The sequence below is a fragment of the Hetaerina americana genome, unplaced genomic scaffold, assembly GCF_022747635.1.
Source record: "Hetaerina americana unplaced genomic scaffold, ioHetAmer1.1.p SCAF_36, whole genome shotgun sequence".
NCBI lineage: Eukaryota > Metazoa > Arthropoda > Insecta > Odonata > Calopterygidae > Hetaerina > Hetaerina americana.
Genome location: NW_027286941.1, coordinates 4,517,166 through 4,536,599, shown reverse-complemented (window position 1 = coordinate 4,536,599; position 19,434 = coordinate 4,517,166). Strand labels below are relative to the sequence as shown.

At 39.9% G+C, this 19,434-nt stretch overlaps 1 protein-coding gene across 6 annotated transcripts in view; it reads left to right on the top strand.

Annotated features, from left to right (window-relative positions):
- The window catches only part of Cip4 (formin-binding protein 1-like Cip4), a 221,661-nt gene that overhangs the window by 143,315 nt on the left and 58,912 nt on the right, over positions 1-19,434 (top strand). For all 6 annotated transcript variants that reach the window (XM_071589329.1, XM_071589328.1, XM_071589325.1 and 3 more), the window contains exon 3: positions 14,033-14,083. In XM_071589329.1, the coding sequence (XP_071445430.1) occupies positions 14,033-14,083 (51 nt within the window). The remainder of the gene's footprint in view (positions 1-14,032; positions 14,084-19,434) is intronic.

Sequence of the window (19,434 nt, the reverse complement as noted above, 5' to 3'; positions counted from 1 at the left end):
TCCTCCATTCGCCCTCCCCATCCCCTCGAGCGCCTCCGGCCGATCTCGAGAGTGCGTTGCCTCGTCCGTTGGACGGACAGGTTGACCAACCTCCCGTCCCCTTATTCCACAGTCTCTCCTTATCGGACCACCTCGCCCACAGTCGCTCCCTCTCTCCCCCACCACACCGTACCCTGTCTTCCAGCGAACCCATCCCATAAATACCTACTACTCGCCCGTTCTATTCTTTTATATTTTCTTTTATGACGGCGGAATTGAACAACGGTCCACTCCAGCCGCTTCGGATGGGGGCGTGGTTTAGGAAGTTCCGAAGCACATTGTCCCGTGTATGGTTGGCGGGAAACCAAATATATGTATCATCTGCTGAATGTTTCTGCCACTTTCTCTTACTGTGATATGTTGCTCGAGATATGTTTGCTCACTTATGGTCAAGATCCGGAAGATGATATACAGGATATACTTGTTTCTCGAATTATTGTTACCCTCGAAGTACATAAGTTAACGAATGGGTAAGTTTTGGACTCTTTAAATCCCGCTGCTGTAATGTAATGCAATATCTTTTTCGTAATATCACGGTAGTCATTATTCAAAGATATTATTACCAAACGAATTGTTGAGAAGTGAGCTTTAAATCTCAATTGAAACAAACCCTTGATTCGATTCTGATGGGCAGTTGTCTGAGGTAAGTCCCTGTAAGAATTACAGCTACAGACTCTGCAGACAATGGGCCGTGGATTACTATGCTCCCTTTTACTTCAGAGAAGAGGTGTCATCATCCAGTCGTTTTGATTTGCCTCAGCAATCGGTATCTGTTATTATTAGTATACCTTATCTATCAAGAACAGCATTCTTAAATCTTACGTCATGGCTTGTTGTGTTTTCTCACGGTTATGTTCTTGTCACGTTCACTTTTTCCACTTCCGGTACATGCATTAATTTTATATCATATAATTTTATCATATTGTATATAATCATCATATCATATTATGTATTCTATAATTGCAATAAACTCCACAGATTCCTTGAATGAGCCTTGAAATTGTCTCTTATCAGCATTGTTGTTAATAGACTTCTGTTCGCTCAGTGGAAGTTTTCATTGGTCACTCGGGCTGTCCATTTGATTGCATCATTCTTCTGATTGCACCACATTTCAATCGCTCTTGAACTCTTTTCTCTGTTATCAATATCTTCCATATCTCACAGCGGGAAACGTGGGACTCTATACATGAAGGTTTTTTTTCTACCGTTGGCCCAGGCTAATATTATTTGTCGTTAGTAGTTCTTATCATAAAAATCCTTCACCGTTTGTTCATCGGCTTATATTACCTTTTGCTTCATTTATTTGTGGTGTTTCTCTCTAATTACGTTGTAGAATTGTATACTTGTTAATGCTCACCTATACATATTGTTCAATATTTTTGATATATTAAACTTTACTTGAAGCAACCTATGGGTGTTGTAGTCTAGTGAGTAGACGCTGAGCTAGTAGTTCAATTTTGGGGGCGCCTCCGGGAACCCTCGCCTTCTCCAAAGTTGTACGACTTTAGTGGGTGTCAGATCTTCCGGGAGAACCACAGGCGCAATGAAAGGAGCTCGCTCCTGATGGGGCTATTCTCATGTATCCGAATTTCACACTTCGTAGAAAGAGTAGTACGAATAGATATCTGTCCCCACCTGTCAAGCCAACCTTTGGGTTAATTACCGTGGTTGAAGCAACCTATCGCACGTTTGCGAAATTTATCCAGCCTCCATCTACTTATATCTCAATAAAGGTACATCCTATCCATGACAAAGGTATTATTTGATGTGTGAACATTTTACTTATGTGGACTAAAATTTCAGCATAATTAACAGAAGTTTGCCTACCTGCTCATGACTCCCTCCCTCTGAATTGTCTCCTCCCTCCTCCAAGGGCAATGCTCTTTTTACCCCTCTCACCCGTTTCGGTCTACCATTCTGATTCAAACAAACATTTGACGGTTACACCCGTTGACGTTTTGATGAGAGCAGGTTGTGAAATGAAAAGATTGAAGTGGAAATGGATACAAGCTATTATTACGCCGTGTATTCTTCAATTCTTTTTTTTATTTCTAATCTTTGTAAGTGTGACGTGAAGGCGAGTTATGCCTCGTATTTGTGATTGACCATTTGCTTTCGTGAATTCATCCTATTTTCGGTGTCATTACGTTCTTAAATACGGTGAAAAAACTTCAGGTAAGCATTTACGGCTCGCTTCAGGTATGGGGGCAACACTGGATTACGATTTTTAAAATTACTTAAGCGCTAATTGAACGGGTGGCATGAGAGATTATCACATGCGTTTGGCCGAGATTTCACCTCAGCCCCTTATTTTATTTATTTGCCGAGGGGATAATTGGGTATTCAAGAAATCGTGAAGCCGTGAAAAATGGTCTTAACTAAATGTTTATTTTTTCCCAACCAATCTTCCACACTGCACGACCTTCACTTCTCATTTTCTATACATTCTTTTTTGGCATTCAAAATGGTCTTGCGTACAGAATTATTTTTTCCTTGCATATCTTCTCCCGATGTGATATTTCGGTCCCGCTAGACGTGCGTGGGCGGACTCGGATAACGGCGCGGCAGACAAAAAATATTTTCACCGTAAAGTTTTTCGAGGTAATTTCCCGTGGCCACTCACCCGTCGGCGAGTACCGGAGAAAGGCGTGATGTATTCACACTGTAAGTCTCGACTCTCTCGACGTCAGTGAATGCAGTGACGGGGTTCGCAGCTCACTTGAACTTTCTCGGAAGCTTGTTGTCCACTCGTTTATCATTTCGAAAGAAATGGTTTTGTCCGAAGTGCAAAAAATAGGGGCTCATTCTCCAGGATATTATTTTATCTTTAGTCATCAGTTAATACATTTTCCTCATCGAGATGGCTAGTAAGGCGTTTTATTTACGTTTTTCAATGCAAATGTAACTGAAAGAAACCTTGGAAATTTCAGAAAATTCACAATTCGGGCGAGTTTTCATTTTGTAAACTCCAGAACACATAAAAAAACGTATTATTAATATCTCTGGAAGAAAACTGACGTAACCACCAAGAAAAATTTAAGACCAAGTGTTGTGTCAGAAAATAACGATATTAATAGTGTATTCAGTAATGCTAAAATAGGAGGGTGAGTCGAACCTTGAGCGTTTACTAAACTTTGAAAACCTCGCGCCACTTACCTATTCGTTGCATTCCTGCTCACGGTTTGAAGAAAGGCCCACATTAGGTAGTAAGATGCCTCAACCTAATCATGTACTGCACACCAATAGTGTAAAGATGGCGACACCTCTCGCGACCTGCGCTTAAAAGGAACAGCGTTTCGCCGTTTGTTTTTTTAGTAGTTTAAAAAATGGAATCTCGACGAATGAAAGAAAGTTCAGCCTGATGACGCGTCAGTCACTCTAGTATCTCAAGGTTACTGTTGGATTGGAGAGTGCCTGAATGCTGTGACCTCTGTAGCACACTCTCTTCGGGCAGGTCAGCCAACCTGAGTAGTGACGCCAAGTTGTTTTGTTGCAAAATAAAATCTCTCTCCAAAATTCTTCCACCATATCGCCAGCCTAAGTAACACCTTCTCGCACCCTCAGGACGATCCTAACTTCCGACGCGACGCCGGCATTATCTCTCTCTCTCGCCCCACCTTCGTCCTTCTGTCTTCAAAAGCGTCCTTTCAACAGTTTTTGATGCCCCTGTGTCCTGTATCCTTATTACGTGACCCATTCACTGCGATCCTCGGAATTTCACATACAGTTCCCGCCAAGTAATTTTGTTGATATAATCGGCATATGCTGCGGAGTTGTACAGGCGTATTTTAAAGCGTGTTATGTTGCTCAACCACGATTTTCCTTGTGCCATATTCCATATCCAGTTGGGGCAATAATGGGTCCAGCCTGTCTTCCCGTTTAAACCGTTGATTTATCTCAAATGTTTTGGTAAGTTCATTCTGAATTCCTAAAGACACTTTCGTCTGCTTTTGTGAGTTTAATCAGTCTTACCATTTTACGTATTCGGTATTCAAAACTCAAGCAAGACGGTAGGTTTTATTCCTGTGTATGCTGCCTTGTTTCTGTCGAAAATGTACGATTATTTGGTAGATATTTGGTCTTTTGTTGATTTAATTGGACCGAGGCATAATTTTTATTCTCCGATAATATTTTCTGCGCATGGTATTAGTCATTTTTTTAGTGTTTCATTGAAAACTGTGTAGGCAGTGCAAATAAGTGAAATATGTTAATAGTAATTACTTGCAAATTTTCTCCCCTGTTATGTAATGCGCTGCCTAAATCCTTCTAGCTTCAATAGCATTCAATTTTCCTCCGTGACTATTAGGTTCCGCATTAAGACTTAATTTCATCAGTGCCATTTTATTCAGCCTTTTTTGCCTATTTTTCATTGAAATTTACTGCTTCGATTTTGGTGTTATTTCCTGGCATTGAATTGTATATATTTTGTAGTTCTTGACCGAACTCTCCCCTTGTATTCTTGTCTATACCGCGCCCCCGTTGGGACCTGGTCATCTATAAACGTGCTGAAATTGTGGAGATACGTAGTCTTACTAATCCTTGTGTATTATGTAATGTGTTTTATCTTCGATTCCACGTCGTAACAGTAACTAGGTTTCTGGTACCAACTTGTATTGTTGGGCTCTTTTAGTAAGCTTACCATCCTCTTGGCTTACATGCATTCCTTAAGTTCCCAGTTCCTTAGAAAATATTCATATTCCTATGTCGTGTCCCTTTCGTTATCTCTTACGTATCCATCCTTTCCGAGTAATCGTTTGCAGTCTCGATGCGTGTGTTTTCCTAGGACGGGTTGCTCTCTACCCTCCTCCAGAGGACGACTTCTCCAGCTGTCCAGTCCTGACCCTACTTCACACTGGTGTCGCCAACCCAGCCTTCTATTGCGTTTCTCGGGTTTCCAGGATTCGCTACGTAGAAGTGAACGTGGGAAACGGAATAAGATAGGCTATGCGACGCTAGCTCGAGGTCGATGTCATGTGGCGTTCCCATGAATAAAACTCGCAAATTGCGAAATGGAAGTTAGAGCCCATTATTCATGAAAACAATGTAAAATTTAAAGTAGCTCAGGAATGATCGATTAAGAAATTGTACTATCCGTTTCCGATGATTAAGACTAATAATTTTGTCATGTTATTCAGCTTTTTCTTAGCCCGCCCTTCCTCTCTCTCTCTCTCGCTAATAGAACATTTCCTCGCTTTCAGAGGGAGTGGAATATGTGACCTAGGGTGAAGGTGATCACGCGATAGCCTTTTGTATCAATTTATGTCATCGGTCGATGTAAACATTTTCGACCTTCCTTTAATGCCCATGTTATTTTGCCAGTCTATTCTACTGTAATCCTATGTCCTCCGAGGGTAAACCATAAGTAAATCGTATCGACAAAAATTTCCTTTATTTGGTGTCAAACTTTCGACCGTTCAACATTATTGACCCCATAGTTGCATTATTAGAGATTATCTTTTCTTTTTACTTTTTTAATTTACAGATTGATTGTAACTACTGCGTTACAAGTCGGAATAGCCTTTATAAACCGTCATACTACGTATCAATGAAAAAACTACCTGATAATGGATGTGTCGGCATATGGATGGACGACACGTCGTCGTAATGGATGTGTCGCCATATGCGTTTGAATTTATTTTCTATGCATCCATGCCTTGGTTAAAAAAGTATTTGCTGATACTTATAAGAAGAAATTACACATTGCAACGATCAATTTGGAATTGATGCTGTCCGACCAGCTTCGAAAAATTTGCGTCATTTTCAAGGAGCAAGACTTAGTAAACGTGGCATTTTGTATCTCAAAAGTGTGACACATCAGGATCGGCCGGTCACCAAAAAAATCGGTATGGAATATTTTTTATTTAGTTGAGATGAAAATGCTAACATTCAATGAAGTATCGGTTTAAACAAAAGCTTAAAACAATCATCCGCAATTTATCACGATGTATGAATAAATATCACTATTTTGAGAATCCCCATATTTATTTCACCGTCAAAATTCGAGTTTTGTCATGGCCGAACCAAAAAACACTCGGTATTGAATCATATTTTAAATCAACATGTCAACGAAACAGCTAACGACATCCTCTTTATCCGGTCCCGCTTTAATCACCCTACGCTTTTTCCAACCTCGGATTTCCGAAGGGTTAATCATAAAATTTATGGATTTTATTCATGAGTCTCTGGGTATTCAGGAAAACAAGGTTTGAGGAGATACGAAATTTCGTATGTTTACAAAAAAAGGAATGAGTCCTGCCTTATTTTATCTAAGAGGCAGACCGCCTGGAAAACAAAGCCCATGGCTTGAAAAGATCTCGATTGATCATTTAAACTGACTTAAGATAGTTTTTAGATATTTTAGTGCCCTGCAAGCCACCGCTAGGATGTGTGGGAAAAGGTGAATACGCACCAAACTAATTTTGACCCGAATATGACCGCTACCGCAGTCGGACAGTGTTATTCTGATCCCTTATCGTCCGTGGAAAAAATTACATCTTCAACATCACTGCAAAAGACCTTCCAAATTATGCAAGAGGTTTAATCTGTAGTTTAACCTTTGCTCCGTGAGTTATTCCCAGGCTAGCTGCTCCAATATTTTGGATACGCTGCTAAGTTTATCATAACAACGTTTTACAAATCTAGCTCCTCTACGCTGCACGCGATCCAACTCTGCAATCAATCCAACTTAGTGAGGATCCCATATACTAGCAGCATATTCTAGAGGCCTAACCAGCGAAAGATAGCATGTCTCTTTGACCTTTTCATCACATTTACCCACTGCTCCTCTAATAAATCCCAATTTTGTGATAGCTTGTCCACATATTCCCCGTATGTGTTTCACTCAAGAGAGGAATGATATGCCACCCTTGCATTGCCTTCCTAAGTAACACATATTTCAATAAAGCCAAGTAGATTATCAATGAAACCTCTCTTATTGAATGTTTATCTTTGAAATGATCCTTTGGATGTGAGTGTGGATTAACCAATCATTTGCCCGTTTTAACTGTAACCGGATTTGAGGGAGTGTACTGTGCTTCTATAGTGCATGCTATGGTCGAAGGTAATAACCGGTTCATTAGTGGACGCTATTTTTAGAGCAGCGTCTCCTTCCGTATTCCCTAGCCTCTTATTGTGCCCTCGCAATTTAATTAATTATATTTCGTTTGAATTAAGTTTTTGGTTTGAACTTGTTCGAGAACCGAAATTCTTTATCTTTGGGAAAGTGGAAGATTTGTGTGGTTGTCCTCACCCTCCGTTTTCTCGTCCCTGGAATAGGAATCTCAATCGGGATGCGGCGGCTAAAAACCCTGCCATAAAATCAAATGAAGGCTCGTAGGTATTATTTAAAATCGCAAGTCTTGTGATTACGTCGGGTCGCGCGTCACTTCGCGAGGAGACTCTCTTTGCATGCGTCGTATATTTTTTCACGCCCTCCCCCCCCTCCTTGTTTCCTTGGACTCGTTAACGTGCAAGAGGCTGTAATTCGTTCTCGTCTGTTTCCTCCTGTCAATCGTGACCCCGTGACCTTCATGCGCCGCCATTCCTTTACGGTCTGATGGATGGATGCACGAATGGGGCCTGCGAACTGGGAGTGGGGGGGGGGGGTACCTTCGGGTATCCGAATTCCTCCGTGAGCTCGTCCGAGGAACAGGAAGGCACCGCCTTTCGTTTTGGGACAAGCGGCGCTCTTGTGTGTGTTGCGGACTAGGAAATTAATTTAAAATTATGTAATTATAATTCGTGATTTACTAGCTCTATCGGGAATCGATTATAGGACCCGAATATTTTACACCGATCTTACGTCCCTTGTTTCTCAAGTCGAAAATAGTTGACTGAAATTTAATTTGATAGAAAATTCTAAGCGGGCATGTTCTTTACACGGTTGTGAAAATTGTGATGCTTACATTCCCTTGTCCCAATTCATATTAATCACGGGGCCTTTATTTCCAATGTATCGATTTCATTAACAATTTTGTTACATCTCGTATTAATCGGCTTGACTGTCGTGCCAAATTACGAAACCGAATGGCATTGTTTTAGTAATTAGCTCTGAAACTACTTTTTCAAATTTTTAGCTTCAAATAGCATTTCAAAAAAGAGTAATATAAACTATTCTGTGAATGCAAATTCTTCCGCTATATAACCGCTATGTAACCTTAGTGCGGAAATCTTTTGTGACGTTCATGCCTTCAAATTTTTTGTATGGACATCAATTTTAATTTCATGGATGCATATTACTAACGTTGCCATTTAGAACTTCAGTGGATCCCTCAAGGAAAGGAACACAGCCATCGTTTCAATAAAATTGGGAATCCCCTCCATATCTCAAAAAGATTATTTTTTTGCAGGAGGGCTCAGGAATGTGAAAGGCACGATGAGATCTTCCTCAATTGTCTGAGAAAAAATCGTTTTATCAAGCTATTAATCTCGTATACTTCATTCTTTCCCGACGAAATTTCAACTATTACCGGGTCTTTCTCTCACACTACCACCATACGGTCCCTGATGATTAGTACTCTCGATATTATCTGAAATGGGAATCCTCTCTCCTCACTCGAGCTTTTCTATCGCTTTCGACTTTTCCTCCTCAGGCTCCTTTTGTTTAGCTAAGATTTAGGTTCTAGTTTTATTTGCCCTCTTTTATTTATTATGTTTATTCTTCTTCATTTACAACCTATCCCTTTATTTAAGTAAGTTTTATTTTATGTGGTTAATTCACTCAATCGGCGCTTCTGATTATCAACATGGCGCCATGCAGCATGAACCCGGGTAGAACCCGTACCTACGTAATTACTAAAAATTCATGGAATTTCTTTTTAACGATGGTTGGTAGTTTCCCATTCTCTTATCCCGATATTTGCCCTGCAGACAGATTGTCAATGCCTCGTAACTCTACGCTGTAAATTTGAGATGTTTGATCCAGTGAGCCAATGCCAAGTAATCAGTTTTTGGATATGAAGTCATGGCCATTATTAGTTGGATGTTCCTTACTTTATGCAATCGTGCACATTCATGCCGGTGTACGTGTGGTTACCCGAATAACCCTCGTGAGAATTTTCGCGTGCAAATCAGGACAAGGCTGAGTACGTTGAAGGACTGCTCCTCTCCCGCTTCAGTGGGCGGTGTGAATTGTTACGCTGTCTCTTGTCGCGTGCAGGATTTCCACCCGCCCGTAATCCTGAGTGTTATTTGGCAACTGGTATTTAAAACGGATTCTTAGGCAATATTGCCTACTTCGTCCGCCAGTGTTGGCTGCAGACCTAACTTTTTAGTAGCTATAAATAAAAATTTTATCCGGCCGTCATACTTTTGTGCCATTTCATATCATCGCTTTGAAAAGTCAGAATCTCATATCGTATAACTGTATTGCAACTTTGATTGAGATTCTATTTTAATCCCCTTAAGATGGCACACTTTAGTGTCATAACCTTGGACGTAGCTTTTTTGTTACGTATGCCTTAAAATGATTTCCACGTAATGCTCCATACATTGGTCTTGTTTCCTCGTGTTTCGTTCATAGAAAAATATCAATGTATTAAAATAATAGGTTAGAAAATGAAAACCATCTCGTGGAAGCATTTGATATCATAGAGAAAGTGAACTTAGTATTTTTCTGCATCTTGATTGAGCTGTGACAGGTCGTATTTCACTTCAGTTTAGAAATTTCCCCGCAGACATATTTTGTTATGCCGACGGCGAGGTTAAAATCCGACCGTTTATTTCCGATGCCTTTAAAATTCCGCGTGCTTGAATAAAATTCTCCGATGTTTTAAACTACTATTAAGACGCTTACAGCTATTAGCACTTAAAGCAAACACCGAAAAAATAATGTAAGTTTAGGAATTCTTTGTTTTGTTTGCGCTTAGAAATGACTGATGTCGTTCTCCAAAATCCTCTTGGTCTAACCGTCCTTAGCGTGGATTCATTCCAGTAATGAGATTCATAAATATGCACCGTACGTATTGGTAACGAAGTTGACCCAAATTTGTGTTTGTTCGCCCGCCACTCTCGGACCAAATCAATGCCTGTAGCCTCGAAAAGGGGTTCCTCTTTCCTTTGATTTACTCCTCCCTACTTGCGTAGTCATTATTATTCTGGTTAGAATAACTTATTGCTACATTAAAACGCCTTACTCGGTGGTTTTTAGTGGCCTATGTGCTTGAAACTGTACATTTCAAACTGGACTCGGTATTACAGAAGTAATGCGTTCGCATTTTTTTAATGCTACGAAATCTTTTTTTTCAGACTCTCAGTTATTACTTGGTCTCTATGTAATAACATCGTATTATTTAAAGAATTCTTTTCGAGCTATGCCTCCCTCAAATCGGGATTGCATTCCAAGCCACGTATGATAGTGCGCGTGGCATTTTGTGCTCGCTCGCTCCAGAGAAGCCGAGGTATTTGAGAGGCAAGCCGTCACTCGGCGGTGTGAATGGAGTCATGAGATGCCGGGGGCGAATACGTATCGAGGGCAGAGGGCATGGGAGGGAGAAAGAGGACCGGAGACTTGGAAGTTGCGGGAGGGAAGAAAAGTTATGCTTATCGGCCAAAGGCCCGAGACGAGTTCCTTAAGCTCGGCGAGACGTGCGTGGCGATAGCGCGAAATTCCGTGTCAGCTCTTCCTCGCTCTCCGGTGAACGTGCATCACGTAACTGCGCATGCCTTAACGTGACCGAGGAAAATATATTTCTCTTCTCCTGTAAAAATATTTCTCAGTATCCCCCATTCCCTCGCTGCGATCCTGTTCCGCTCGCGTCCGTACGAGTCCCTTCGACCCATCCCTCGATAATAATCCAATGTTATGTCTGCGAGGATCTGGAGAAGATCGATACTGGTGGGTGGTGGGCGTCCTCGCTCGAACTTCATCGGTCACTGACGATTTTTCAAATTCTCTGCTGAGTTGGGGGAGTAACCATGGTGCATTTTGGGTGGCCTCTTGTCTTTGGAAAGGCATTGCCTTCGTAACAATCTGCCTGTTCTCTAAATTAAATTGTAGTAGTAGTTTTGAGGGGAGGCGACCGACAGCTGAGGTCATTTGCGCCATAGGGGATGGATAGGAAAGGATGAAGGGTGGAGAGAAACCCGGCGTCGGCATTAGCCTACTCTTAGGAAAGGCGCCAAGGGGTCCGCAGTTTAACGTCCCATCCGACGGACGGCGTACTCACTCAAAGTGCCCTCCACAAAGCACCTCAAGTAGGGATCGAGATACCTCTGAAAAATATTCAACACCGCCGGGATTTGAACCCGCGCCCTCATGGTGGGAAGCCAGTACGTTAGCCCCCGCACCATCTCGATCCCCAAATTAAATTGTTTACCCAGAGATCTTCGTTGATGCCGTGAAGCAACTGTGATGCCGGCAAATCGTCTCCCCTTCGGTAACTCTCCTCTCGGTTGTTTTACTCGAAATTTTGAATATTCGAGGATATTTCAAGGTACTTCAATTATTAAAAGAAATAAAAGTTTATTTTTGATCCGTAATCATCAGATAAACTTTGAAAAAATTTGTCCGAAATTACTACTTATTTCATGCTATAGTTGTGATACGAATGTGTCGTTTACTGTTTATCGGACTATAAAGTATGCTATCGGGAATTTTTATCTTTCTTGCCGCAGTGTTCGATTCTACATAGTTATATATTACTCTCTTTTGGAATTTACGTTTCATTTATTTGATTTTAACGTTCTTCGGTGTCCTATCCTAGTAAACTAAAGCGAGAAATTAATAAGATAGTAGACAAGTGAAGGAAGAAGCAGTGCCAATGGACAATGAACGGAGGTAAGAGTGAGTTGGGCGAGTGCGCAGTACATGAAGATACAATGTCAAGATGTAAGAAAGGAAGATCCGTTCAGTCCACCAAGATACGACAGGGAAATTATTAATCGACTCAGAAATTATTCAGGATAGATGGATAGAATACATAGGTCCATTCATGCATAATTGTGGAATATAAAAGGCGTTGAAGGAATTGAAATCGAACGAGGCTCTGAAGTTTGATAACATCCACTCAGAATTAAGGGTTTAGAAAAACATGGAAACTAGATTTTTTATGGTTTCACTCGTATGCTTTATCGATTTTTTGGGGAGAACTGATTTCCATCCCAAAAATGGGAAATGGAAAAGCAGCCGTATGTTAGGAGAAAAGCGCCCACGCTAGCTAGTTTGCTTTCGCGCGCATCGAAGATAGTGCTCAAAACGTCAACAAAAGGATGAAGAAACCTATGAGGGATTATTTAAGGTATTACTATTTGATTGGATTTGGGTAAAGGAGAGGCACGCGTACTTAATATAGAAGTAATGAAGTCATTGATAAAAATTTAGGATACAACCAGGATGTATTGTTTCGTGGATTTCGAAAAGACGTTCGACAGAGTAAATTGGCGGAAGATACTGTTACAGGTTTTATTTTCTGGAAGTTATCCATCATGGAGCTAATGAAAAACTTAATTAAATCCACTTATTTATTATTACGACCTGGGTTTCGTTGCTTCCCGATGAAATCCTTATCGTATTATTAAATCATTTGGTGGACTTAACTTAATCGTAAAAAAAATCCAAAGAAACTGCGGGAGATTCCGTAATATTGACTGTTAACGGAGTCATCCGCTAAGATTCATTTCAATGTAACAATTTCAGAGTTTAAAAATCATTCGCCTTGGCCGAGATACGAACAAAAATTCAAAATTTCAGTTTAATAGGACGCCTCGTCAGCTTAACTGGCTAAATCACTCGACCGGACATTGAGGGATCCGGGTTTGAATCAAGGTGAATGATTTTTACGCTCCAAAATTGTTGCATTCATCGTAAAGTTTTTCATCATTTCTAGTAAGTTAAGTGATTCCAACCAATGATTGCATTGCAGTTGATTTGAGTAGTCAATAGGGATATACGAATTATTAGAAACATTTACGTGTCTCCGACTGCATAGGTACTGGTAGTAGATGGAGAGTCAGGATGGATAGTGTTTGGCTGAGAACTATGACTGGGTTGTCTAATATCACTCGTACTCTTCAACGTGTATGCGGAGGAAATTGTTAAGAAGTTATGGGCAGAGCTGGAAGTAGGAATGGTGGTTGTTAGAGAATTCATAAAATCGTTTAAAATTGCGGCTAATCGGGCGTTAGATATTTAGTCAACAAAATGCATAAAAATCATCGGAACTCATGACTAAATCACTCCGTTAATGGTTGAGAATCTTTGCAAATAAATTAAAGGTAATGCGGTTCTAGAGAAATACATATATAAAGGGTAAGGTAAAAGTTAATTCCGAAGACTTGAGAAGGTAGAAAAGTTCACCTATCTAGGTTGTATTTTGGGGAAAGATGGTCAAAGTATATAGTATATGAAGAATGGTCAAATATGGCCCAGGGGACATAGGTTGAAGCATCACTTTAAAAGATAGTGAATTAGATATAAAGCTTAGTTTTCTATAGCTTGATATTGGTTGTTAAGGCAAGGCAATCAGCATAGGTGGAGGATTTTTAAATAAAGGCGTAGAAGAATGGAAAAATTGAAACTAGCGGAAAGTAAAACTAAGTAAGAAGTACTAGGCTTGGTGGGAGAGGAGAGAAGGCTGTGGAGAGGAGGCAGGTTAAGTCGATCTTTCAAGAGGGTGAAAATTCAAATATTTTCTACAAGTTCCACAATCTTCACTCTACTGAAAGGAAAGACTTAAATCCATGTCATATCAAGAATAAATTACAGAGAATTCATAACATTCACACGATAAACTTCTACTCTACAATGTATGCTCTTCATTGTCAAATGTCGCTGACGAAGTTTCAAGTCCCCTGTCATTAAACATTTATTTCTTTTTACAGATTAAATTTTTTGCTGTTTTATATATATAATTGTGCTGGTAACAGCCTCACTCCCTTTGACTGATGGATTAAAAACATTAGAACGTGATATTTATCATTTTCACTGCACTTAATATTGTGCCATACATTTATTTTTTTTAATATCGGTTAATCAAGTTTATTTTATCTTTTGCAGGCGACTCGTCAAAAACTACCAGCCCAAAAAGAAAGACGAAGAAGATTACCAGTAAGTATACACCCTACTAAATGTAATTTTTAACTATTGCATATATCGTCGTCCCTTGTGTATCATAGTTTTTAATATCAGTTAAATTATATTGATATGCTATATGAATGAATATACACATGCTTATAAATATGGCGAGAGAGAGAGTAGAAAGTGCTGTTTCTGCTACTTTGCAACGAGTGATTTTGAGTTACCCGAGCTTCAGTATTTTGATAGATGTTGTCATAAATTATATTGACTTGTCACAATTTTGCATTTAAAAATATAAAATGACAGAGTCAATGGAAAATGTGTGCTACGTATTATGATTTGTATTTTTTTCCGTGCTGAAGTTTGTTAACACGAAGCATATTTGTAAAGTAAGTGCCGGTTTCTTATATTTAAATATTGGCGGCTCATAACAAGGTTGTATGTATGCAGAACCTCCAATTGCTTTTTTTTGAAGACACTAAAGTTATTGATCTGACTTAGTAGTCATTTTCCTGTCGGTGAATGCAGATAGCAACAACGTCCGGGAAAAAAGTTGCACTCGTGAGTTGCCAAGTGCGTGCTTTTGTACAATTTGTGTGTGAAAAAGGATCAACAGCTGCCCAAATTCATCGGGAGTTGTGCTTAGTTTATGGACCTATAGTAATGAGTGAAGGAAAAGTCAGACAATGGTATCGAGACGAGTGGCCGCACTAATGTGCATGATAAACACCACTGTCCATACCGATGAAATCGTTCCACAAGTGGACCAAGAACTTCGATCTGATTGATGATTAGTGCTCTAGCTGACAAAATTTACTTTTGTTGGATGCACTGCTATTTGGACGATTGTTACGGAAAAGCTCGGAAATGCTTACCCACCAACACAAAGAGCAAAGAATGTTGCGTGGATGAGCGTTTTTTGACCGCTGTCAAAAAGACGAACCCTACGCCTAGCGAGTATTTCTTCTTCTTGCACTTGAAAAAGTGGCTTGGTGGACAACGGTTTGAAGCCGACGAGGAACACAAAACAGCCGTTGTCAACTCTTTCAATTCCCAAGCGGTTCGCCGCTCTCGGTCTATGCTCGGGAATTAAAGAACCTAGTGCAGCGTTACGAAAAACGCTTAGAAGTGAACGGAGATTATGTAGAAAAGTGAAGTAGGCTTTTAGGAAACTAAAATCCATCAATAAAAACTATTTCAAATGAGATTTCAGGGACTAAACGAACCCAACTTAATAAATAACCCTCGTAATTGCGGTGTCTGTTTATGAAACGAGTTTTGACGGGTGAAAGATTGCTAACTTGTCACCATCGTAGTCACCACCAACGGATTATTCCGTGGTCGTGCTTTAAGTTTAATAATTCCCTAATAAAACTAAAATTATACTTTTATAAATCCCAATTAAAAAATGTGAATTGTTCTTCGAAAAGCTAAAATATACTTCTGGATTTCTTACATGGAAAAGGGAATATTTGGGGCTTAAAACTTATAATATGACGCAGGTATGAATAATGAATTTTTTATTATATGCCTGTATTATATGATTAGATTGTTGGCAAATGAAGCTTTGTCAACAGCACACACGTTCCGCGAAGAAGAGGAACATTTAGAAACCTGCCAAAAGCATTAGGAAATTCACAATTGAAAAAAACCGTTTTCGCCCAAAGCTAACTGAATAAAGAAAGCTTTTATGATACCGCAGCTCGAAATATCGTTTTCGGATGGTGAAAAAAACTAAATCGTTAAAATGTTTTGAATGTAGGAAGATTTACTGCTGGATGGAATCTCTATAGCTACGTGTAGAATCACCCTTCATAAATACACGGCCTAGTTGTGTACCTATAATATACATTTTGAACCACACGCCTATCGTGACTGCATTCTAATGACATTTCGAAATGTCTGGCGCTGTAATATTCAAAGAGAGAAAATAAAAGTGCTTGTCCTGTGGAAAATTAAGAATATATGGTTCGTTATTGTGATGTAGACCCTCTTTCCTCATCAAATAGAAAGCTTTCTCATTCGTGAAAACCTTACCTAAGATGCAACGAAAAACCTCTCACGAAATGGATCGTATTCATGATTGAATTGGACTCATCCGCAGCGGCCCGATGTACCGTATTGAAGTCTGGCATGGATAGCTTCATCGTAGGGGATGAAATTTTCTGGACAGATTGGTTTTTTATTCAAACTTTTCAAGACAGATTGGTTTTGCATTCAAAAGTGGAATAAATAAATTTTTACGCTGAAGTAAATACCGCTGGTTGTACGTAATTATGCACGCGAATATATTTAAAAGCACTTCTTTTACGGCGTATATCGATGATATTTTCGTGAGTGACTTCCTATTTTTGTGGTTCCATTGAATACCCCACAGACAGGCACGAGGGCGCTGTCAGAAGCATGCTTCGCTTAAGTAAGAAAAGGAAGGCAAAAATCAATTAGGGGAAAAGGAGATAGATGAATACAGGTTTGTACAATACAGATTTCATGCGTGGGTTGCTCAATAAGTCCTTTGGAAAACCTTGGGAAAAAATTATTTTGGGTAATTTTTTATTTTTCAGGAAAATGTCTTTCTTGCTCGATACACTTTACTCAGAGGTTCTCCAACTAATTTAAGCCGTCCAAAAAGTAGGATTTCGGAAGGCCCTCAAAATGGGCGTCTCTGTTGGCGATGGCATTCTCGTTCGACGTGAGTAGTTCTCCGCCGACCCATTTTTTCAAGTTTGGAAATAAAAAAGTCACTGGGTCCCATTCTGGCGAATACGGCGGATGTGATATTTCTTACTTTAATTCCATTAATTTCGCCATGGAAACTGCGCAGGTGTGCACCCGTGCATTGTCTTGATGGAAGAGAATTTTTATCTTTGCCAAAGGAGGACGTTTTTCCTTGATTTATTCGCTCAACCTGTGCTTTAGCGACGCATAATACACTCCATTTATCGTTTGTCTTTTTTGCAAGTAATCGTTGTGGATGATTCCGCGTGCATCCCAAGAAACCGTAGTCGTCACCTTGACCGTCTTCGCCTTCTTCAGAGCAGGATGACATTTAAAAACCCACTGTTTCGACTGTTCTTTGGTCTCGCGAGTATAGTAGTGTACCCATGTTTCATCCACAGATATGTATCGACGCAGAAACTCTTCAGGATTGTGACGGAAACGCACCAACCCAGCCTCCGAATCGAAACTACGATTGTGTTTATTCTCCACTGAGAGCAAACGCGGCGGCACCCATCCTGTCGAGATATTTCTCACGCCCAATTTTTCATGCAAAATTGAAAACACTGTACTACTTTCTGATGTGCCTTTGGTCTTAACTATTTCACGAACTTTGATTCGTCGATTCCTCAAAATCATATCGTGGATTTTGTCAAGCATTTCCGGGCCAGTCACTCCCACTAGACATCCCGAACTATGTTTATCGCTTTTGGATGAGCGGCCTTGTTTAAACTCATTTACACCATTGTAAACAGTCAATAAATACAGCAGCAGATGTACCATGAACTTCAACCAACAGCTGGTTGGTCGAAAGCACGGTGTTAAATCTTTTCGAAGGAAGTCTTAAATCACCGCATGAAAGTTATTTTTTTCTGAATAAACAATAGTTTGTTGCATCAATCGACTATGGAAATGAAAACACATGATGAATATATATACTATATATATATAACTTCCACGGCAGTTGAAGATTAGGCCTGCTAAACGCAAAACTTATCTGGGTATTACGATCGCCATCTCTTGGATTTTCCAAGGTGCTATTGAACTGCTCACATATATGCTATGCCAAGGGTTTTCTGGTGACGCCTTTGCTTCCACCTTAGCAAAAATGAACGCGATCTACTGACAATTTACCTGCTAAAGTTTTTCGAATTTATAAGATTACAAAAGAGTGTTTGTTTTGATAGCATTCGTATTACGTAGTGTCATATTGTTATTTCTAGGAATTTTTTGCGTTGTGTTTTAATGTTTTACAAATGGTTTCTTGTAAATATTTCCATTATTCCCTATTTACTCTTCAATTGTATATTTATATTTAGGAACTGTAAACGTCACGCCTGACATCGACGTGGTGTCAGTTAGAGCTCGAGGAACTATGTTGCGTAGTCTTAATGTTTTCTTAACCGTGGCCTCATTACCATTTTCAAAACTCAGGGCGCTTATGAATCGTAGAAACGAGTGTATAAGCTACTACGAGGTCACTTGACCAAGAGGTAGTAAAGAAAGCAGGGAAAGAGGGTTGCGTTTAGGAAATGGAAGGTGTCCAAACGTAGTCCGCCATTTTCCCCTGTGGATCAGTTTCAACCACCAGCTGTTGCCGTGGATTTACTTGGAAGTTAATGATTCGCAGTGGGGTTTATTTCCGAGATTTCTAGTTTTTAGTGCGCACGTTAAGAATCCTATATTATTATTCCGTGACCTTAGCAGAAAAATATAATGAGTCATTTGAAAGGTGTCTATTAGTAACAACTCCCAATGCATGCGTTTTCGTGGTTGACTGTGTATATCGAACGACGGTAGCTCTTTGTATGACCCAGTGCCATGCATTGTTTCGTTCATTCCAGCAGATTGAGATTTAGGACTGGGACAACAAAATGACGATATTTTGTTACTCTTTATAAATTCGCGACTAGTGACTAATAATTCAAGAATCGGAAAATAACAGAAAGCTGTACAATATTTTTTCGGCGTCGTTGCCCAAATGTTCTTCTCCGTGCCTGGCGGTGACACACTCTGAAGACTATTGCTTTTCCTATCCGCCCAACCCATCCTACCCACTTCGATTGACCCGTTTCCTTTCTCCGATATGCATATATGTATATATATGTCCGTACAATTTATTAATTTATTTATTTACATCCCCTTAATTCTTCTCCTCCCGCCTCCTTTGAGTTTTGCGCCCCATTTCCTCATTTCACCGAGACCCCATTTTGAAATCCCCGTCCCTTAAGGGCATCGTGGCCATCATGGCCTTCCTCCATTGAAGTGCTAGGATATTTTATTCGCCCTTTGGGGCCTTCCAGAGAAGATCTCCACGGTTATAGGCCTATTTTTTAATCTTCCCTCCCTCCTATGTCAATTTTCCTCCGTTTTTACGGCTACCCACTCATTAAGAACCCCCTAAACTGCGGCACCCTCCCTATAAACTCTCGAATGGTATTTTTAAAAGAAAATTATGCAATTTTTATTTAACTACAGCATTGAATGACACTGGTTATAATTTAGTGACATCAATTAACTGAAAGAACGACAAAATACAACGTGTGGATTCTCCACTGATGTTAGGGTTCTTTGATGGAAACAAATTTCCTTAAATATTGCGCGAAATATAACAAGGGGAATGAAGGATGTAATGAATAATAACCCTCCAGAACGTTCAAGAT